The sequence below is a fragment of the Dinoponera quadriceps genome, unplaced genomic scaffold, assembly GCF_001313825.1.
Source record: "Dinoponera quadriceps isolate SergipeBrazil2010 unplaced genomic scaffold, ASM131382v1 scaffold1750, whole genome shotgun sequence".
NCBI lineage: Eukaryota > Metazoa > Arthropoda > Insecta > Hymenoptera > Formicidae > Dinoponera > Dinoponera quadriceps.
The window spans coordinates 1987964-2011922 of NW_014556445.1; the positions used below are offsets into that span (position 1 = coordinate 1987964).

Here is a 23959-nt window from a genome sequence, read left to right on the forward strand (position 1 = left end):
GGGGGGGGGGGGGGGCGTACTGTGGCGATTAAGTGTCGGTGACAATGGATCGCCCGGGAAGTATCGCCGAGGTGTAAGAAATTATCGCGCGCCGACGGAATCGATCGCATTAAACGGAGATAACGGACGTAGATATCGTGGGTACTCGAGAACGTTATCCTCCTTCGCTCCTCCCCCCTCCTCTCTCTCTCTCTCTCTCTCTCTCTCTCTCTCTCTCTCTCTCTCTCTCTCTCTCTCTTTTTCTCTCCTTCCCCCCTCTTACCTGACGAAAAGAAAAGATACGCTCTTCATGAAACTTAATACGTGACACTGTGTTTCTTTCGTAAATTGAATCGTTCGACTTAATTTAATATATCAATGTAATATTTAATTATTGATATAATATATTAAATAAAAGTAATCCATATATATATAATATGTATGTAATATATGAATTTAATATATTAACTTAAGTCTCGAATGATTTTGGAAATAAATAGAAGCATATTTATTCAGACTTATTTTACTCAATAAATATAATTTAATTTGAGATTTTGCGTTATATATTTCAATTCAATTTTATGTTACATATATCATCAATATATTTTCCATGGCTCCCTTTTTCTTCTCTTCTAAGGTAGAGAATCACTTTCAATATCTGTACGTTAAAGCGTAGCTCGCAAAAGGATATTCTGTATGCAATATCCAGCTTTCTCGACGGAGAGGTACGGTCGTGCAACCAGGAGAAACCTCGTGATCCCGCGCGCTAAACGTTACTCGCTATTTGGCAACTTGTCCTGGCTCAAAATCGAAATAGCCGAATACTCCCGGCACGGGAAGCCAATAAGAAAATCGATATTTTGCAACAAAGCTAACCTGCAACTGCACGATTCAGATACTGCGCCTTAGTCGTACTTCACAAGTGCGAGTTAGCTAATGATTTTGCCCCGACCGAGTCAATGAATAATTAATTCGATGTCCCTTTTTAGATTATCGAAATGAGAGTTCTGCATCGATCCGACCGAAAACTGAAAGTTTCACGGAATTCCGCGCTGGAACGAAGTTTTTATACCACTCACATGGAGAAGCTAATCCGACGAAAATGAGGCGTATGCTTATCAGACGCGTTACTTTGCTCTCGTAGGCTTCATGAATAAAACATGAGCCCCATGTAAATCGATAGTTTTAAAGTTAAATGTAAACGCAAATAATACACTCGCGTATCTACTCACTGTATCTCTTCGGTCCGTCCTCCAAGCAGAAGGTGAGCGTGAGGGTGGCGTCATCTTCGAAGAACTCGGTTGCGAAGGCGTCCCACCAAAGGTTGTCGCTTTCCTAAAACACAGACGGATAGTGGAACGATTAGTCCGATGTAGTGGCATCCCCGCGCGTGTATCCCGCTGCCTACTTATCGTGCTTACTTATCCTCGCGAGTGGCGAATCAAAAACGATCAAGGCGGCGGGCGAAGAAGGGTTAAAGGGGTGTTAGACGGCGGACAGAAGTGCCGAGGATCAGCGGGGTTGGGATGAAAAGGAGAGGAGAAAATGAAGAGGTGGAACTCCGAAGGGCCGCACGGAGACGCGGAAAAGGCAGAGGAGAAGAGAAGAGAATAGAAGGAGAGAAGAGAAAGAGAAAGAGAGAGGGACCTCGGCGCTGAATAACGCATGACTGTCTGGCTTGAAATTATAGCATTCCGCCCCCTCCCAGTCGTAGGAACTACCCCTTGGCTCTGTTCGCCACGCTTTCATTCAATTATGCATCCACCACCGTCCCCCTCGCGCCTCTCCGCCGGGTACACCTACCCCCAAACCCCGCGGGCGTTCCTCTTATTATTATTTTCCCGCGTATGGGCCCTCTTTCTCTCTCTCTCTCTCTCTCTCGTCGGCTTTTCTAGTGCGCGAAAAGCCGGCACCGTCGTCGGTGGGATTTAGCGGCGATCGCGATTCGAAGGGTTGTGGTCGCACGGAGGAATCGCGGATCCGCGCCATGCGATCGGCCGGAGGTCGTTCGGCTGCCAATTTCACAACGGGACGTGTTATTCTCCCGACGTGCGATCTCATTTTTATCTAATCTGGCTGTTGTGAGGGTAGACTCGCGCATGAATGATCGACAGATTTCATATGAGGGAACGGAGTCGATTGTTCCTTGCGAATCGTCGAAAAGGAAGGTTTTTTTTTTTTAAGAATATCCTACCCTCCAAATTTCTTGGAGTGAAACCTCACTCCAAACAAGTGAGAATTCATTTCAAGCGATAGCGAAAATACTGCCACTCGGAATGGAGTGACATTTCACTTTTCACAAGGGTGAATGTTCCACTCCAACCATGGAATAAATGTTTCACTCGATTGGAATGAATTTACTTCAAGAAGAGTGAATTCTTCTAATTTACATTCTTTAATATGTATTAATTTTTATTGCGTTGTTCTTAAGATGTCATTAATGATTGGACCTCTAAATTTTCTCAATTATATTTAATCGATTCCATTTATGTTGTATTTGAACAATTTTTTTACTACCGGCTGAGATTGAATGCAAAAATTCGGGATCTTGGTCTGCTACCATCTTGCACCACGCCATCTCGCCTTGATTGATAAGTAAATTAACATTGTCTATAGTCCTGAATTCTACAGGATTTCCACCCGCTACCCATTTATATTTTATAATAGAAATATAATATTATTACGTCAATTAGTGAAGTCTTAAATATTATTAATAATATTTAAAAGAGAATAAAGTAGCTTTTTAAATATTTTTATTCAAATACACGTTCCGTATGAAGTGCAATAAATTGTGAACTGAAAGTGTGAAGCGGGAAGAAGGACCACACAGAACGGTTGTAGTAAGATTCGACCATCTTGTTGCTTATAACATACGCCATTAGATTAGGTTAGATTAGATTCGATACGAAATGAAAATATTTAATCCACGATACGGAGCGGAAGGAAATTCACTCTACAAGAAGTCGTTTCAACTCGAGTGACCAATTCGGTAGTCATTTCATTTTGTGAATAGAACTCCACGACACGGAGTGAAAATATTCACTCCATGTGTTGTGAATATTCACAGGGTAGAAAAACTCGCTCCGTAAAAGAGAAGAGTCACTCCAAGAGATTTCGAGAGCGGCCCGAATGAGATGAATGGAATTAAAAACGTAGTTACGAAGAAACTGAGATGTGGAGCAGCGCACGTTGTCGCGGCCGGAAAACCGAACGCAGCATCCGATGCATATGTGCGCAGCATGCTCCGGAATAAACCGACCCAACGCCCGGACGGATTGCTTCCCGAGTGCATTTACTTCCGTGACGAAACGCTCATTGTCGCGGCAACAATTACGAGTTTGCCGTTGTAATTTATTGCGCGTTTCCGCTAGCAGGCGGCCCCCCGCCTGTCAATGGCCACCTTTTAATTTTGCATCCGCGAGACCCGCGGCGTAACGGCGCGGAGGAGTCTCGCGCGACATCCGCGAGTTTAAGACGAACGGTTATAAAGCGCGCCGATAGCAATTCATCCGAGCTCGCGCGTGACAGGCCCCACGCGTTTTCCGCCCGAGCTATCGATCGGATCGGCCGGGAGAATAAATAAGACGCGGACCGGAGCGGCACGAAAATGAGATATCGCCCGCGAAGTCGGGAGGACGAGCGCGAACGCCACTCGCGTCAAATCCGAATAGACAATCGGTTTCCGGGGCCGGGCCGCCGACACTGCGCTCGCGAAGATTTATTTCGGACGTAAGCCGCGCCGTGCCAAATCAAGCAAACTGTTACCACTCCCGCGCAAATTGATATTTCTGGCAAGCGCGCCGGCCCCCGCCAGGCAGGCCGGGAGATCCAAAGGAGGGCGAAAGTCGGCGAAACAGCGACGCGATAAGCGTAACCGAACGAGCGGGAAGACGTCGCCCGACAAATAGGCGATATTCGATAATGCGAGGAGCGGAGCACGAGAGGGAAAAACGCTACGAAACAGAGAGAGAGAGAGAGGGAGAGGGGGGGGGGCGATGGCCGTCGCGACTTGGATCGCGCGTTTTGGGAAATTACTCTCAGTGTTCTATCTCGTCCTTTCACGACGACGATGATTAACCTTTCGACCGCATTATGGGTCAGATAGATCGGGTGAGTTAGAAGAAATTTTATTTTTAGCAAAGAGAAGTGTATGATCTGTGAATTCCCTGCATTCCTGAAAGATCTTTCAAGAGTCGCTCCGTTAAATGTGGAGGTTAGATGTGCGAATCTGATAAGCCGATGCGTGTTAAATGCGTGTTTCGGAGTCATCCGAATTTGACGCAGGGTCAATTAGACCCATAATGTGCGGTCGGTATATAATTTGACGCCATAAGTGAGACTTTTTGTTAAAAATTTGTGTCTGAAAGCAAGTGAGCATTGTGATTACGCGTATATTTTTCTAATGATAAATAATAATAATGTTATATTAGTGTCAGAGAGCGTGTAGCCTACGCAAACGCATCCTGCAAAGCGTGATCCTAAATAATTCATTATTCTCAAAACAATACGTGTTACCATTTTGCAAGTAAAAAATAAATTATATTTAATATTTCCACAATAATATTTTTTCCCATAAAACATCTATTTTCGACATTTCAAAATATCCTTTTTTTAGCGGTCCAGAAAAAAAGTTTTTCGAACGTGCACTGGAGTCATATTTTTTTTCCGCTTGAACTATCTTTTAACTTCATCGCCACTGTCTAAATTCAAATTTTTTTTTTCAATAACGTTCAAAATTTGTTTCTCTATGAAAGTATGATCAAACATTAAAGTAGAAGACTTTACTCTAGAATTGTGTCAGCCTCTTTCCTTTCGCGTTTTTTCAGATATAAAATATAGAAAATCACAAGGTCAATATGACCCTGTTTGCGGTGCGAGCGACTTTTCAGAAGTGTGGTCGAAAAGTTAAGAATTCAATTCGTCATGAATGAAGCGAAGGAATTTCGCGGGTCGCGAGTGAAAAATCGAGGAAATTTCGCGGGTCACGTTTCAATTACGATCCCTCTCTATCTGTTAATTTCACTATTCTCAAAAACTGTTGAACATCGTGAAAGTTCGACCGCCTATCCCAGCTGCTTCAATAGGCTAATTAACTGCTCGTTAGTCGCGCCGAACCGCCCGGCGTTCGTCGGCCAGCGCGTGAAATCGCTCGGATCTCCTAATTTTTCAACAACTCAGTACACGCTGAGTGGATGCGCGCGCTTTTCGCCGTTCCGTCCGCAGAACGGCGTCATGCTCGAATCGATCTCGAACGCATCGAATATTCGCGGATCGATGCTCAAAACTTCAGTAATGTAATAAAATATGCAACACGTAGTAGCTCGCATTCCCGATCTGGCGAAATTAATTATCGGCCATTCGGGAGCGACAATGCGAGAAAAATTCGCCGCTATTGTAGGACGCTCGAAAAATTCGCCCGGGAAATGCAGCGGGAGATTTGCGCGCGATGATGGTCACGGCGAGATTGAAATAACGATTTTCCATCTCGGCGTTAAGACCGCGGCAGTGTGTGCTAAACGATGAAACGTGTTCCGCGAATATGCAAAGAATATCGCGTCGGTCCGTCATCTTTGCGAAAACCACCGCGCGTCGTTGTGACAACTGAAATATATGTTCGTTAACACGACACGACTGACAGTGACGTGTATGACCGTTGTGGTAAAGTTCATTTCGCGACACGGAGCTTGGACGCATGTGTTTTTAATTCGCGCATAATACGTTGGGTAGTTTCTCTTTTTCTCTCTCTCTCTCTATCGCGCCTGCGTTTTCGAAACTGAGAGACCAAGATGCACCTTAATAGCGTCTTGCCCCTCCTTCCGCTTCGCGCTTTCATCATTGTACTGCGTGAAACAAGCGGACGGAGATAATACCTTCGGGAAAGAACGGCCGAATCGCCTCGCATCAAAATTCGAGAACACGATAAAATTCAGCGGTATCGTTTTTCCAGAATTGGCGAAATTAACGCTCGTACAATCGGTACATAAATAACGCGCGCGTATGCGTGTACGTGTATGCGAAATGGGGCCGCTTCTACAATTGCTTCGTCATTTGAATCTCGTTCGAATTCAAATGACGAAAAAAAAAAAATATATATATATATATTCTATTCCATTCACTCTGCATATTTCAACTGCAGCGGCGGTTCTCTTGTCTCGAACAAAAACATCACCTCTCTGCGACGACACGCAAGAAAGTCCGCGGTCATCCGTCGCGCGGACTGTCAAAATTCAATATTATCCTCGCAATAAAAATTGGTTTCCGCGGCCATGAACTGCGCGCCGCGCAGTTGCGACAAGGAAACAGCGAAAAGCGCTATTCGCACATACGTATCGTATACTTTCATTCACCGAAGTTAATAACAGCGAAAATAGCGATGGCCACGGTGCCATGAAAGGTACGACGAGCGCAACGCCACCGACAAAAACGCTCGTAAAAAGGCGCCATGACGTTTGTAATATTAAAAGTATTATCAAACGAGCCGCGCACAAAATTCACTGGGTCTCGCGCAGGTCAGTCGCGTACGATACTGTTCGCGATTTTTCTTAAGATGGACAATGTATATTGAGCGAACGAACGAACAGCGAATGTGTAATATGAGCATGTGTGCGTTTGCGTTTAAACGCGCACGAATTTTCTGCGATAAAGCATCTTACGAGCGAATTGACTCGAAACATCCCTCTTCGGATTCGTTACGGCGTATACATTTTTCAAATTGCAAAAACTGTAACAACGAAAGTTTGCATTTGCTGTTCGTTCGCTTCCCGCATAGAAATTTTCTCAGATTTTTCTGTATGCATACGGTAAAAAATTTTATGTTACGAACGGTCTATCTAAATTTCGGTGTTACTTTGACATGGGAAATATATCAAATTAACATATTCACCTTGGCAACATATTATTTTCCAATATATTTACCTTGTTAAAGTAATAGCAAAATTTGGGTGGAACATTCGTAATACAAAATTTTTTGCTCCGTAGCATAGATTCCGATTGGGATATTTAAAGTTATTCCGAAATAAATTACCCCATTATTATGATACCAAATGGGAATCCCCATTCTTATCTTAAGCATGAGATAAAGCCTTTTCTCCATAATGTTGGCTATGCGTTGCGGCTTACTTCATGTCGCGTGCGGCTGTCATCGCCAGCGTCGAGTGACGGTTCAACCAAATATCAGATTAGCAGGTTAATAAACGTGGTTACATTTTTAATGTTACTATGCTCAGTAGTGTGCACGTAGCGCACGTGTATATGCACAATTTGTAAAGTATAAATACATAAAGTGTTTCGTACATCTTGTTCAGTCGAAGTGTAAAGTGGAAAGAAAACACCTTTGGGAAGATGTTGAAGGTGATCAAATAAAATCTGTTTATATTTTCCACTTAGAATCGTACGCTTCTACCAGTGCGTAGATTTCCCAACTAGAATCCACAATTATTTTAAGAAATCGAACTGGGTCTCAATTAGATCCCAAGAGAAATTTTCTATGAGGGTCAATAATACTCAGCTTCAGATTCCGCTGTTCCACCCCCGATCGAAACATTTTTAATGATTTCTCGTTTCTAACGCAATTATTTTTCACGAGATAACGAACGTCTTCGGGCGAAATATGAATTATATAACTCCCCGATTTGTCGTTATGGTTGAACTAAACATTGACGAAATATTTCTAGGAACGGTTAGAGAGAGGAATGAGAGACAGATCTCTCTGATCTCCAATTGACAATGTACATAGTAAAAAAAGGTTGCGTTAAAAACGATCCATTGAAATTTTCATGTACTTTGACAAAGCAAATATGTTAAAAAGTAGCACGTTAACAAGGTGAATATGTTAATTTAATATACATTTGGGTACTTTTTCATATATTCCCCATGCGAAAGTAACACGAAAATTTCAATTTTTCACCGTTTTTAACGGGAAATTTTTTACCGTGTATGCAATCGCCGAACTCGAGCGTTTTTACGGCGCAGTCGCACGGCAGCGCAACGCGCATACACGAATGAGAAAGGAACTATCGACGGCCGATTCCGAATTTCATCTCGGAGGCAAATCGGGCCTCTCGCAGTGATGCAACCATCTTCTTACTCGTCGGCATTAACTGCCATATTGACCCGCCGCCAACGGGTCTGCGCGATATCACACGCTCAAAGCGACCACGAACCGATACGCGATCTCATATGCGACCGGAGCGAGGAAACAAGGGCGCGGACGTAAATCGCGACGTGATTTTCGCACGGCGAGGCGCGTTTTTCGGCGGGCGTATTAGCGCCCGAGTTAAATTCAATTTGTCCAGAACCGAAGAGCGGTCCCGGAAAAAAAGCAGAGGTCCACGGCCGAGTCGACCGTCCGGTCGCGCATCGTCGTAATAATACGGGTGGCGGCGCGACGCAGCGTTTCCATCAACCCAGCTCGACCCGGCTCGGCCCAGCCTGGCCGAAAAAATGTCCGGCATCGAGTCTTTCTCTCTCTCTTTCTCTCTCCTCGAATTCCAGTCCGATTCCGGCATACCGGCGCGACGAGAAAGAATCCGATGTAATTCCACGGTGTTACCAGGTAGCTGCGTTACCCCCGAGGATGCGACGACGACGGCGACGGTGGTGGCGGCAGCGGCGTCTCGACGTCGAGGCCGTATTTTAAACCCACTGGCGCTCGCGACGAATAAATTTCTTTCCATCGATTCGGCCGCTCGCTCGCGCCGACCGTCCTCGAGACTGGTCGCGACCAACCGACCGATCTTGCGTGCCCTCTGCCCCCGGAACCAGCGAAATTCTCGCCCTTGTCGCCGAGTGCAAATTTCCCGTTCGCCTCAGGCGTGAATTCCCATTTAGCGGCAAGTATAGCTGTTACTCGTCTTATATTGACATCGAAATTCCGCGGTTGTGCCGGCGCGGACGGACGCGCGAGATTCGGAATCGGACGGCCGTATTTAGCACGAGAGCAGGCGGATCGCCGCAGATCTCCGCCCGATGAGACCGTCGCATTGATCGGTCCAATCTTTGATACGCGAACGGAAGGATCACTTATATTAACATTACGATGTACGAGCCAATCGCATTTTCATCGAAGGATGCCGGAATTTCCGATTCTTACGAACTAAATTCGACGATGAGCGCCAGAATTTCCGTTTCTTTCAACGAAAACGCGGCCTGGTTCGTTCGTTATTACGTCAATTCAACCGTTCGACCAATCTTTTTTTCCTATGTAGATTCGGAAATGTGTGTTTTACTTGAACGTACGCGAGATGTGACGCAAAATTTCGCGACAGATCCGTGAATCTGAAAAATCTAGAGAAAGACGAGCCGTGCCGAGTACAGCAGCCGAGTCGACGTATCTTCCGGCCTTAATTTACTCGCAACTACCATTTAACGAATCGAACCACTTTACGAATTTTTTGCGCAACGCCGTCGAAATCGCCGGTGCTTCCTCGCGAATATAAACGCGGAGATCGCTCCGGTGGCCGTGTCCACGGTATTACCGAGAGATATCCCGAGCCCGGCGGAATTATACGGCGGTTTCAATTCCTAATTTCCTTTTTCAGCCGGCGCGCCCGCGGAATCGACCAGCGAAATCCACCTTTTTCATCCCGCCCGTCCATTCTTCACTTTTGTGATTTTTCGCGCGTCCCGACTGGCAGCGCGGACTATACGAGCCGGGGTTGCCGTCGGCTCTTCGCCGGGACTGTACCACCCCACTGTTGTTAGGGGGGTGTGGGGAGACTAGGGGTGGTATATGATCGTGTATATACGCCGCCGCGAAAGTATTGTCGGCGCGCTCCACCTCTCGATTTTCTCGCGAAAATCCTTTTCGCGCCGAAGTCGGCCGGCCAGGCGGCCGCGCGCTATATCGAAAATTCGCGAAAATTCCCGGCCGCACGCCCATCATTTTTCAGAAATTTCGGACGCACGGCTCGCCCGCAGATAGATTCGATGGGATTTCTCTCTGGCGCGACCAGCCCGGACAAAACTCCTCCGGCCGATCGGAGTATATACGGCCAGGGGCGGCGGCGCGAGGGACGAACGTGAGGAGGGGGGGAGAACGAGGGGATGGGGGGTACAATATGGGTTATCGAGGGGGCCCCACCCCCAGGGGAGAGCAGGGGCCCTCATTTTATTACCCAGGCTCCCATGACGGTTCTCAACCTTGGCCGAACTTGCTCTTCTCGCTCGCGCGCGAGACCGCTCGCGCGCGTTCCTCGTCGTGCATCGGGCGAAAGTTTCGCGTAAATATCGGCGCGAGACCGCCCTGTACTTATCCGTGGTCTCGCCGGGCCGATGAGCCATCAAAGTGTGCATTCGCGTGATCCGAACGTGTGTGCAACGTTCGTAAATGTGCGCGTACGGACTCGCGAGCGCATCGGCGGAAGAACAACGGCGACAATATTTGCTTCTATTTTTGTTTCTCGCGCGCGCGCGCGCGTCAGAGAAAGAGAGAGAGAGAGAGAGAGAGAGAGGGGGAAAGAGAGAAAGAGGAAGAAAGAGAGAGAGAGAGAGAGAGAAAGAGTACAGTGGCGCGAGCGAGCGCGACGTGACGGATGTGCGCGATGGAAAATGTGAAAAGTGTTCGATAACCGTGTAACGGAGGCTTTTGCATTCGATAACGTCATCTCGCGCAACGACGTCACCGCGCCGACACCCGCGTTCCGGCCTCACTCTCCCGCGAGAGTCTCAAGTTCGCTCGCGGAAAAAACCAATTTTTCTGGAAACTCGTCGCTTCTGCGGAACGCTTCGGCTTTTGTTGCGTCATTTCACGCACAATGCGTTAATACGTTTAATGGTGCGCGTCGATTCGCGCTGTTGCAGAAAACAGTTTCGGAAGCTAGCGAGGAACGCTTCGGCGGCGAATAAATTTCCCCTCTCTCTCTCTCTCTCTCTGTCCCTCCGGCGGGAATTTTTGGAAATGTTCCCCGTAACATAGAGTATAAATTGCAACGGGATAGATAAGGCGCAGGATTTCGGGTAATTTTCAGCGGAGCCGGTTTTGGCTTTATCCGCCACCGGTCTGTCGAGAGACGTGATATCGAGAGAGCGCTGGAAGCTCGCGGCAAATAATAAATGTCCGCTGAGAAGGACAATCCGGATTCGTCAAAGAATCTGCACGCGGGGATAATTTCGGCGACGAGCGGTCACATCGCACACCATGCCGCGATATTCGCAGACGTCGAGCATTTCTCTTGTTTCGCAAAATGCACAAGCCGGCCGGCCATGCGAGTTTCCATTCTCAATCGTGTATCTCATGGAAATCCAAATTAATTTCTCTCCGCTCCCTCGTTAAAAGTTACTTGTTCAAACATAATTACTTTCACGTGATATCAATAAACACGAACGCTTTAAAAATCCGATATAAACGCGAGAGAGCGCGCCGCATAAATTTCCGACGGCTGCGCTGAAATGCAAAGGAAGAACGAATCACCCCGCGCGATGAGGCGGAGCCGAATCGTTTCAATCCTTGATTAAAAATTCGCCCGACCAACAAATCTACGGACGTCCCCGCAAATCGTTAACAGTGTCACGCCGGCCGGCCGGCGTCGTTTCGCCGACCGCCGATACCGCTTACGCAATCGTTAATTGTTATCATAATCCTTATCGTAATCGCGCGTAATTATCACGCGTTCGCGTAACAACGCGAGATACGCGAGAGCGTCGCGATTACGAGAAACGAAAGAGGCCGAAGGAAGAGGGGGGGGGGGGGGGGGAAAAAGAGCGCTGGCGAAAGAAANACGCGCGCGTGTATGTGGATTCGGGGCGTATAGGGAACACGCGGAGGGTAAATGAGGCGCCATCAGTCACAGTCAAAATGCTGCGCGTCATAGCCCGGAGTGGATCTCTCTCGCGTACGTCAAAATTCAGCGATGGAAATTAATGCACTTTCTTTCGCTGAGTAACGAGTGCCGAAACCGGGATGATGCTGCTGCTGCCGCGCGATCGCGCGTGGAAAAAATCCCCGCCTCCCTTGCCTACTTTCCCCCTTGTGTATCTTTTTTCTCCTCTGTTCCGCCCTCTCTCCATTTCGCCGCGAAACACCGTCGCGAGAAAACCATCGTGATCGCGCGCGTTGTAAAACATCGGAGCACCGGCGAGTCGCCGAAAAGCAGGTATCATTACGCGAACAGGAGGAAGAGGGCACACGACGACGGTGCGCTTGCAGCGAAGGGAAAAGCGTAATCGCGCGTCGTACATCTCGCCTTATGACACGAGCGAGATATCAATGCGCGATATCGCTTGCGCGTATCGGCCCTTTCTGACAGTCCGAATTTACGCACGCTCGTTCCTCTTTATCGCGCCCCGCTCTATTTACCTTGAAATTTCTCCGCATCGAGATACGCGCATTTCGGATTAGTTCCGACGAGAGGGCGACGTCGAGACATCGTTCTTTTCGCGGAAACAACGCGAGTTGCGTCGAGAGCACGCTCGAGTATCGGAATTCGGAATTTTATTATCTTTGAGTGAATCGGTGATAATATTTCGGATTAAATCGATAAAATGTATTTCATTCGATATCAGTGAATACTCGTGTGCTGATTTTCAGTGAGGACGCCTCTGTTCAGCTCCTTCTGTAATCGTACCCCTCCATTGATTTCGGCTAGTGAAAATGAGATTTCACTGCAAAATCTGTATTCTACTTGGTAGTTGCACTTGATAAGAGTCTTATTCAACACATTATAATATATAGTTTTTAAACTTGACAGTACAAGTGTACTCTGACTTCAATGTTTAATTTACAAGTTTTGGCAACCGTTTTAATGTAAAGAAGTCAATCAGGAAGAGTTGGGACACTTCATTGAGAGAGAACTGGGACGTCCTACTCCTTGAAATGTCTTTACGCTCCCATAATTTTAATTTACTATATCAATCTTATTATATGATATTATTATCAGTTTTCCACAAAACATTAGCTTTCATTTCATTTTTTACAACAATTTTAAATAAGTAACTTTTATTTATTATTTATTTATTATGTTAATTAAATTATTTACGAGCTAAAAGCTCGTGCTGCCAAGAATAGTAAGAAATGAAAGAAAAATTGCCCTTTCTTTAATTTGTTTCTAAAAATTTAGTTTTAATCTCATTGTTTGCTTAAAAAAATTAACTTTTTTTATTGGTTTTCTGTTCCTTTTATTACATATATATATAAATGATTTTAATAAATTGTATTTTAATAAAAGTTCTTATATATATAAATGTTAATACTTTAATAAATGTTATTTTAATGAATGACGTGAATAAATGTTGCAGTTAAAAATAATAAATGCATTATTAATTAAAGTACAGATACTTCTATCGCCTTGTCCCTGCTACGGATAAGAGTTGGAACAAATATTCGATTTTACAATTTATCTGATTGCGTTCTTAATTATTATGATAATTCAAACAATACATTAACTTCCTCAGTAAAATAACAAGTCGGTTCAAATTTTTTTATTACGAAATTTTGAAGAAACAAACGCTATAGAAGACAAAATGTCAAAACACTCCGTCATCTCCCCTAAATCCTCTTATACTTTAGAAATTTTACTCTGATTGCAGCGCTATACTATTAACCGATTCTACCGTTTTTCAGTGATAAAACACCCCGATCCCATTTTGGAGAGTAATTTTCAGGATGATCCTTCGGCAAGAAAACGGAAGGGAAGAAACGCGCTCGCGCGTTACCTCCATACGTACGTACGTGGGACATTTTTCATACTCGAGTCGCGGAACCTCGCTCACGCAGATCGTTATCGCTCCGAGGTATTGATATATCGTAACGAATATATTACATTTAATAGCGGAGATCAGTTGGCCGCAATTTACGGCGCACGGAAACGTACATAAATATCTCAGATGACTTCATTAATTCAACGCGACAGAAAAGAATGCGCGCATTATTACGACCGCGAACCGTATCGCCTCGATAAATCGCAAAGGGTTCATAGAGAAAACACATAATCGGCTGCTGAGAAACTCGTTTCCATATCGGCGGCGAACCGGTTAACAAACTTCTTCCTCCCTTTCTTCTCCTATTTCTTCTTCTCGTCGCACCCGTTGTTAATTACCGTTCGGTATACGAATATACCTGCGTTTTCTTAATGTATCGGAACTCGTTTAAACGTTCGTATTGTACGCGCCGAGTCTCGTCCTTTTGTCTTGCAGAGCTACAGTCATCATCTCCAGTTTTTGTAGTGCGTCTTCCTTACACACACACGTACGTTGTCTTTTCCTTCTTTCTTCTCTCTCTCTCTCTCTCTCTTCAGCTTTTCACATTTTTAGTCGGCGTTCTACTCGCTCGTATCATTCCCGAGCCGAGATAATACGTTCCCGTCTTTCCTTCGTTATTTTCCTTCCTCTTTTCTCTCTAATACTCCACCCGCCGTTCGCTTTTATTTACGCCCGGCTTTGCGCAAAACCGGCGCGGTTTTAACGTATACGCGCGCGCGCGCGCGGTCGCCGGATTAAGGAACTATCATTTTCTTATTTCACGCCCCGGTTTTGCCGGCGGACTGATCGCGCGGCTAATTGATATTCCGCGAACGCGAGGCAGCTTGCAAATATTTCGACGGGGCACGTGAGAAACGAACGAACGAGGCCGGGAGACACGCAACTCTACACCAATAGCCGGTTCTAGCGAGGAGCACGCAGTTATAGCGTTCCCGTATGATTCATCGGGAAAGACAGCATGTCGCGTCACAGAGAGAGAGAAAGAAAGAGAGAAGTCGATCTCTCGAGAAAGTACCGAAGAGAAAGCACGAGGTTCCGTTCGATTCGGTTCGCTCCCAGAAACAAGCGAGCAGAGAGCACGCGCGCACGCCGGGAATCCTTTCTTCCCTTCGTTCTTTCTTTGCAGACTTCTCAATCGAAAGTCGCTCTCGTCAATGTGCACCGTCCATTAAGACTCTATCGACTTCGTTATGCATTCCCTTTTGGGCGCAGCGTATTGTACTTCGAGGACGGTCGTCGACGCAGGCGTGACGTGGAAGTGGCGCAACAATATCTTATGTTATTTCTTTCACGTGGCGGAATTTTATCCCCGATCGTACACGTGTATATCGATAACATGACCCAATGTATGCGTACTTAAAGGGACAAGCACACCTACGCAGGTAACACATGGTACCACGCGGCAGTATCGGCATGATATCGCACGTGTGAAACAATTATTTCGCGCCGATTTGCCGCTGTCCCTCTTATTGAGTCGTTGTACGGCCGGCCACGGACAGGTTGCAACAGTTTGTTTTTCTTACACGTTTCGGAACACACAAAAAATACGATGAAGCGAACCTATGATTCACGAACATGCGCGGTAGGTGATCAGACAGGTGTCAAAATTAGATATGTATATATCAAAATTACACGTGTACATACAGTTTTGACAGCTGTCTGACTATCTACTGTGCGGGTTCGTAAATCACAGGTTCGCTCCGTCGTATTTTTTGTGCGTTCCGAAACATGCAAAAAAAGCACTGTTGCCACCGTCCTGCGACCGACCGTACACGCGTTCCTCGTTGATTCGCAGACTCGCCTTCTCGACTGCGTAGCCGCCATTGAATATTCTTCTCGGTTCCGCCGTTCCAAGATGAAATCGACATAATACACATCTGGATCTTTGTCGTAGACGTAGTGTTTCCTATTGAGACCGGATAGCAAGGCGAGAGCGGAGCGGCAGTCCAGCATCCCTCTGACGCTACCCTCTAGTAAGTCATTACGCTGCTTTGAGGCTTCGTTCCATCCACTTCCGTTAAGATTCTTCCAATTTTATTATTGGATTTTCTTGCCCGCGAGTCGTACTTCGAAACTTCGGACCCGCCGCCGACCGATCGTCCGGAGTTCCATTACGATCTTAATGCAAGCCGGCGCGATGGAAGGCGAATGGAAATCGCAGGAAATTCGCGGTAATACGCCGTAGGAATCGCCGCTCGACGTTGGTTCGTCGGTAGGTCCGTTTAGCCGCACGTGGCAGGACATGCGGGTTTTTTTCCTTACGCCGTTGCGGCGCACCGAGTGCACGCCCCTCCTCTACGAAACTTTATTCATAACTAATTCCTCGGCGAATCGCGAACTCAGTTCCGTTTCACGCATTTGTCGTAATACGCGCTAATTCCGATTCGAGTCGTCGTCAACTGCGGACGGCGTTCCACGCTGATGCCACATTCTATCCGATTGTACTATAAGCTTCTTTCAAGCTTAGATCCTGTCGATTCGAGGCGCAGCGCCGCGTTCGGAAATCGATTTAGCTCTAAACTGGCACGGGCGGATAGGAACCGAGAGATAGAGAGAGAGAGAGAGAGAGACAGAGAGAGCAAAAGAGAGGCGCTGGAATCTTCTCTTACGTACTATCGCGTTTGTCCGGAAGAATGGATTCATCCACTTCGATTCAAATTTCGTCGATCTCATATGCGTGTTCGTTCCTCTCGCGCAGATTGCGGATTTCCCAATTTTCTCTCGCACAACTTGCGACAGTGTCTATCTCTTATTTTTGTTAGAGCGTTGATGCCGTCCGCGTTGTTTCACGTCGCCTTAAATTCGGCTCGCACTCGAGCCCCTCCATTAAGATCGTTGTCTTAACAGTGCTCGTCGACAACACACGCCCTATGTTCGATCCTATCAAAGTAATCGTGCTGCAGGACAGTAGGTCCGCGAGGAATATTTCCGAAATACATTCTTTGCCCGGCGAATTTGGGCGTAGGGACGTTTCCCTACGGTCTGTCATAGCTCCGTCTCTTTTCTATAGTTTCTTTTCTTTTCGGCGAATGAGCTTCGAAGTGGAAGTTTTTCGTTGGAACAAAGTCGACTCGAGATGCACCCACAATCCGAGGAACGAGGTACACAAAGATTTACGAGGCTCGAGGTCTTCAAGACTATCGAATGCCCGCACCATTTAACGCCAACGCTGACTAGAGCCACCGATGACTTCGGCTTTTTCTCTCACCACATCCACGTTACAGATCGAATGTATATGTAAAGAAACTATGTGTTTGAAAGGAAGCATCGAACCAGCTACCGAGTCAGGCTTATTTAATCCAAACCACTTAATTGGTAGTTTGATACAGACGATTAAAGGTCGCGATAATTTCCCCCGATGAGCTTTACAACGCCTCCCGCATCCAATAGGAAAATGTATCTTCTAAGAATGGATAAAAAAACAAGTTATTCCACTGGATTCGAGATTTTGGTTTGGAAAATAACAAGAAAATGTGTTGTAACCTTTAACCATCTGACTGTGCGTACGATGTCGCTAAATACTCGAATCGGCCCGAAGCATGTCGGCGATTCTTTTCCATGCCACGAGACTGCTAAAATTAACGAATAAATTATGCTAAGTTGATGGTAAATTAACTCGAGTCCAATGTAGGAATATGAATATTTGGTTTTGCGTACTCGCGACATCAAGTCGTAAAAACGATCGTTTCGTTCGTTCCCAGCCAGTCGTTCCAGCTTCTTCCTGTACGTGCCAGTACCGTCTTTTCCTTCGTTTTATTCTCGACGGGTTTCTCGTTCTCGACTCTCAACAATCGTTCTCTCTTTCTATCTGTCTGTCTATCTCCCTCCGCTTTTCCTTCTTTCTCACCCTCTCTCTCTCTCTCTCTCTTTCCCCTTGCTTCTCATTGTCTTCGTCTAGGTAACTCCCGGCGTAGGCAGAACTACGCCAAACTTTGCAGTAACGGTACACTTAGCAGCTTTCCGAGCGTCACTCCCTCTCTCGCGCTCTCTTTCTCTCCTCCTTTCGCCTTCACCCCCGTCACAATCTCTCTCTTTCAGTGAACAGCAGCGTAAAGATCCGCCACGAATAATATCCCGTCGATCGTTAATAATCCTCTTACGCATCGAAATTAATATTCCCTACGTATATCTATCGACCGGCGATCTACTTTAATGCCTAAAAATAACGCCCCTTCCCGCGGTTCTCTATGATTACAGCAATAATTTCAGTATTATTATTAATGTCGTATTATTAGCATCGTAACATATTTACAGTACATTGTTACTAGTACATTGTTATTATTACGTTTGTTATAATATTAATATGTTACAAGCGGAGAGTGGAATAGTGAAACCAGCGTGCAATTGGATTAGAGAAAAATCTAAACCGTGCCGCGCGCGCCGTTCACTCGTTTCGCGAACAACTCCGAAGCCGAACTGTCGCCGTTTCCCGGATCATCGGCTGGGTGGTGCTTCGCGCCGGCGGAGCGATTAGCGATCGAGACTTTGTAGGCGCGTGTACACGCCGCTCGATTACCACGGGGCGCTAATTACACGCACGGAATGCGGCGAATCGGGTGGCCGCGAGTGAAATCGCACCTAAGGTTCTCGCGTGTCGACGCGGTGTCTCTCGTCGAATTCTCGTGTTTGTTAACGCGAAATTGGCAGCCCGGTCGGCGGAGTTCCTTACTTTTCGCGAGCTCCCACGGTAGCTTTCCCGATGGAAACCGTCATTTATCCCTCGGTCTCTGTTTTCGTCCACCGCTCGTCACGGTTCCATTTCCTGCTTTTATTTAATAGACTCCTCGTTAAGCGTAACAACAGTTTCAGACACAATCTCTGCGCGCCGTTCTTTCTCCTCCGCATTCCCCGCTTCCACCTTCTTAACTCCGTCGTTCTTTATTTGCTTCCCCCCTCCTCCTTGCCCCTCATCAATCATTCCTAGATGCGTTGTACGTTGAACGGAGCAACGGTTTAACCGTGCGCGGTTTAATCGCTGACCCGATTTCGGCGATCAACCGCCGCCGCGCGTCGCTGAAAAGACGATTACGTGCTGCTGCTACACGTTGTGTTCGCTACGTCGACGGGCAAATTATTCGTGATATTAGCAAAAATCACACGCGCGACCTTATCACTCGCGACGTCCGCGAGTTTATCACCCTGAGATTAAGTTTTCATCGTCAATACGGTGGTCATCCTTATCACTCGACATAAGCGAACAAAAATTCTACTGTTATTTTAATATTAATTAATAATTAACGTTGAACATGATAAGCGGCATCGATATTCAATTTAGATGAGAAAGAGAAGACGAAAATTATTTAATGACTCGTAAACATCGTCGGTGAATCGTCGATCAATCAGCCGTTCGAGGATTGATCGAAGATTGATCGTTGTCTCCGACGAATTTTGAATATTTTTTTAAGTACACGGAGACATCTTCGCGGGGCGTTGCGACGACGTTAGCACGGACCTGACGGAAGTAGAGGAAGAAACGGCGGCGAACCTTGCACACGCATGCTGACAACGCTCGAGATGCGACGATAGCGCGAGGAAAGATGATTTATGACCATGGGACACGCTATGTCGTTTGCTAAACTTCGCGAACGGTCGCGCGCGGACGTATGCGTGGGCGCGTGCATGCGTGCGTGTGTCCACGTGCGCGGAGATAGAGGGTGGACGAAAAACACGAGGCGACGAGGAAAGAGACAGGACGATAGAGCGGTGAGAGAGAGAGAGAGAGAGAACGGACTAGAGTGGAATTTATTTCGTGTTTCAGCGGCGGTAAGCCCTCTCGGAACACTATACATGATGTATGAATATACAGGACAGATAGTAGATACAGAAAAAAAAGAAAAAAAAAGGAAAAAAAGAAAAAATAGAATATACGGAGGAGAAAAAGGAGGAAAATGGTGCGCAGCAAAGTGTATGTTGCAAGATGATAGCGTAAAATGAAAAGCGCGAATTGTGTCCGAGAAGCACGTGAGAACGCAGAATTGCACTCAGTCGCGTGCAAAAATAAAATAGTTGCGTAATAAGATAGAGAAACTAAATCCCGAAATGAATATTTCCTGATCAAAGGTATCGGAATTATCCATGCGTGTTTTTAATTTATTACCCTTGTCCGTAATTTTGAATTATACACAAAGGGCTTTCTCTCTTTCTCTCTCTCTTGCGTTAGATTAAATAGATATAATTGGAACCTATCCTCCGATAAATATCAAATAGACCTCCTTTTCAAATAATTATACAATTTTTAAGATAGTTGCCAAGAGATACTCAGTCTCGAGTATCGAGCAAGGTTGAAAAAAAGAAAACGGAAATGCGAGACGATTTTCCCATAGAAAAAAAAAAAAATGAAAAAACCTACGAATTCCATCGAAATTTATCGAATTGGTCGAAAAGTTGAACTTTGCTGTTTCTGGAACATCTCGGTCGTCTCGGAGCGTTCGAGGGAGAAGAAGGGAAGATGCGGTGAAACGGTGCCAAAGCACGACGCCACGGTTCGACAGGGTCGCGGAAATTTGGATCGCTGCCTCGCGTCCCACGCCTCGTTAGTCGCTCGACTTTACGCGGACGCGTTTAAAAGCGCGCGTTGTCACGCACGCACCTGTCACCGTGCGATGCATACGCGCGCGTAGAGGGTTGTACGCATGGCCACCACGTGAGCGCGGTTATTACACGACCACGACACGCTTTACGAGACGCGCTCGTCGAGGGGCCTCGCGTGCACGAGAAATCAGCGATACTCCTTGTCTTTTTTCTTTCTTCCTGCCTCCTATAATCTTCCGAGGAATTCGAAGCGCCGTTTTTCCTGCTCGACATCTCGTGCCATATTTGACGACCGAAGCGCGGGGTTTCTACTCCTTTTATTTTCTTCCTACTCTGAGAAACCAGTTTGGTTGCATTAATTGAAAAGCGGCCAATCAAACATGATTTGGTTGAGGGAAAGAAAATTCGTTTCCAGTTATAAGAAGCAAATTGTGTTCTTGTTTTAATTGACCCGTTTTTCAATCGATGCAACCAAACTGGTTTCTCAGTGTACTAGAACAGCACAGGTGTGCGCTATTCAGCTAATTATTATTACACGGGAAAGTCCCAGTTCGTGTAATTAAACAGGCACCAGACTAAAACCCCTATTTCTCCCTTCTTCGTGCGTTTCCTTCGTTATTTTACATTTTTATCTTCTTTAACACGCCAACCTGACAGTTCATCAGTTGGCGAATTCTCATATAACAATTTGACAGTCGTAAACGATATATATGAAGCAAGCTGCGACAATGCGGAAAAGCGACAACAATGATTACGATAATTTCAAGTATCAACTTTTCGTGCCTTTCTCACAGAGGGATAGATATCCGCGAATTTTCTCGCCCGAAAAGGTTTCTCGACGAAACTCGCGTTCTTCGTGTCGTCCGAGATCAACGAGCCGAGCGATTTGTACGTCTTCTCCGCAATTTTCCCGACAAACGTGTTCGGCGACAAGACTTACAGGTTAATTAAGCAACTGCGTTTACGACAAACACGACCGATGTCAGAGGCGATCGCGGGCAAAAAGACTGCACGGGTTCTTTGCGATCTTTCCCGATGCTCAGAGCGACAACGGTGTGCTTCGGTTAAATCATCGAAGGATAAAACATTTTTTTACGCTCTTTTTTTTTATGTTCTTCATTTGAAGTTGCCGCCGCCACGTGCGATTCATGAAATAAAACCTAAACCGGTGCACGCGCGCGAGTGTCCAGGCGGCTTATCGAAGCGTAGTTGACGTTAAAGGGCGACGTAAACGCGCGTGTACAGGCGAACGTGTTAACTCCACTGTATCGCGCGCTCATTTTAGCCGCAGTATGACACCGTAATTTCACCGAGACGCCACTTTCACGCGCGCTAATATTCCGATGGTGATCGCGGATTTTTTCCAACAAAGAATTTATTTCGCTTTAATCTATCGACGCGAACGAGCAAGCGAGCGGGCTCGTTCTGCTTGTTAAACGCCGCACGCGTAAACGTTTCTGTCGAGCTGTTCGATTTAACCGTCATTGACCGCGTGATTTTTTGGCGTTTATACGCTCTCCGTTTGTCGCAGCAAGATCAGTAAAAATGTCGGAGAAAGATAAATCCCTTTTTTGGTAAAAAAAAAAAAAAAATATATATATATATATATATGTAAAAGTATAGAGAAAAATGACAACCACGCGGCCTGAATCGATGATTACGTGGTAGTAACGTTGTCATCCAGTCACCGGAACAAAAAAAAAAGTGAAATTGTAGCTGCTTCTTGGCAGAAAAGATGATATAAAGTAATTTCTCAGACATCAAAGTAGTGACTGAAGGAACATTTTTTGATCAATTCTGAGAGTAACCAACAAGGCCGTTTAAGCAAAAACGTAACACTTACTCTTACCTTCGTAGGTTTATCTTTAGATAAACATATAGCGAATTCTTTACATAACACGGTTTGAAAATTCATAACAAAGAAAGACATGAATGGATGCAATATAAGTACACAAATTCAAGTCATAGATGCTGAAATGACGGACCGGTAGAGTGAGTGGCAAACGAGACAATAAAAATATGCATAGAACGCCTATATTTTGCAAATTTAACGGCAGTTCAGGAAAAAAGTGATTATGGTAAGCCACTCTGGACGATGATAAAAATGATTAGAACCGACTTGTAAAAAGAGAGTGACTAAAGTGATTAGATGGTAGCGCTGTGATAAACAGTACACTGTACGACGAAGGGGATGAATGGCGATTAAAACATTACGTTAAAACGTTAAGACTATTCCCTCGAGTCGTATAGCGGGTGAAATAAAATAATAACAAAACCGACAACGGGGAGAGACAGAAGGAATAAAAATCGCCTACGCGGCTCGAACGCGAATTCGGGTCATCGCGGGATCCCCGCGAGTAGTAACGCAGAATGTACAGACCGAGTATGCATAAGTAAAAGCAATTGCAATACGCCGGTTCGATTCTGACCTTTTCTTTCTCCCGTCGTCGTCGCAACGATCGATGCGGTCCACATGTATACATGCGTATATATTGATATGTACGCTCCGCGCTAGCTCGCTCTATCTCTCTCTCATATATGCTCGCGCCAGCGAAATATAATTCGCACACGCCCAGTCCCCTGTGCCGTCGCGCGAGAATGACCAAAGAGAGAAAAGCGGAATTTCCCGAATAGCAGCCCCTCCCGCGCGCTCTTTGCCTCTCTCTTTCTCTCCGCCGAGATGATTGTTGCGCGGATATATTCCCGAACACGGTTAGGGAAAAAATGTGTCCCTTTCCATTACGAAGCGCGACCTCGTAGGTGGTTTTCAGGCGCGGCCGAACCGACCCGTGACTTATGCGTTCGCGATTGCGAGTAACGCGACCGGCGAATATTTCCAAAACGGTCGGACATATCGAGAAATCCTTTTATCTCGGGAGCGTGTGTGCGCGTGTGTATGTATATGCGTGCATGTTACTTCTGCAAGATGGAAAGAAAAAGGTCCGGTGTTTTTTTTCCTTCCGTGAAACGTACTACTCCAAATATTTTCTGTGCGAAAAACGATACGACTGATATGGGTCGGAATAATAATAATAATATAGTAATAATAGTGATGGTGATAATAATAGCAATAAAATACGTGAAATACGTGATAGCGTAAATTAAAAATTGGGAGAGAAGAGAGATGAGTAATGTAAGAATAAGAAATACGGGGACTCGTCGCAAAGTTCTGAAGTTCCCCGCGGAAAACTCGCGGAACGAAGGGGAGGAAAGAGGTAAGCACGCGCGTTCGAAAGTTTTCCCCTACACGTTGACACGTGTAGCAGAAGCTCGATCTTGCGTTGACAGCTCGCCGCCACTTCACCACTCTTTCTCTCTCGTTGCTCCCGCGCGCGCGCGACGCTAACGACGGAAACCCAGAAACTTATTCGTACGAATCGCCGTGCGGGTCGCTTATCGAAGACCTCCCAGGGAAGAAGACCGGTTGTCCATTCGCGGCTTCGAAGATTAATGAACGCCTGTACTAGGAGCGGAGGCTCATTAGAACGCATTAACCCCGAGCACTTTCTTTTTTTCGCATTACTCCATCCTAATGACACATCGACCGCTATTCCCCGTGAAATATCAACCTTCGAAAAGGAATGGTGATTGCCGCCGCCTGCGCCGTAAATCGCGCGCGCGCGCGCACTCGCTCGCGTCGCCGTCGTCGTCGTCGTCGTCGCTGGGAGAATAATCTCCAAGACGGGCGGTAGTGGTTACGGAGACTGTCTTATGAATAATCATGCAGATACCAACGACAAAGCTACTCAAGCCT

General features: G+C 46.1%; 1 protein-coding gene across 5 annotated transcripts in view; it reads right to left on the reverse strand.

The window, feature by feature from the left end:
• LOC106747467 (LIM domain-binding protein 2) overlaps nucleotides 1-23959 on the reverse strand; it is a 191782-nt gene that overhangs the window by 8271 nt on the left and 159552 nt on the right. For all 5 annotated transcript variants that reach the window (XM_014625025.1, XM_014625024.1, XM_014625023.1 and 2 more), the window contains one exon: nucleotides 1212-1314. In XM_014625025.1, coding sequence (XP_014480511.1) covers nucleotides 1212-1314 — 103 coding nt within the window. The remainder of the gene's footprint in view (nucleotides 1-1211; nucleotides 1315-23959) is intronic.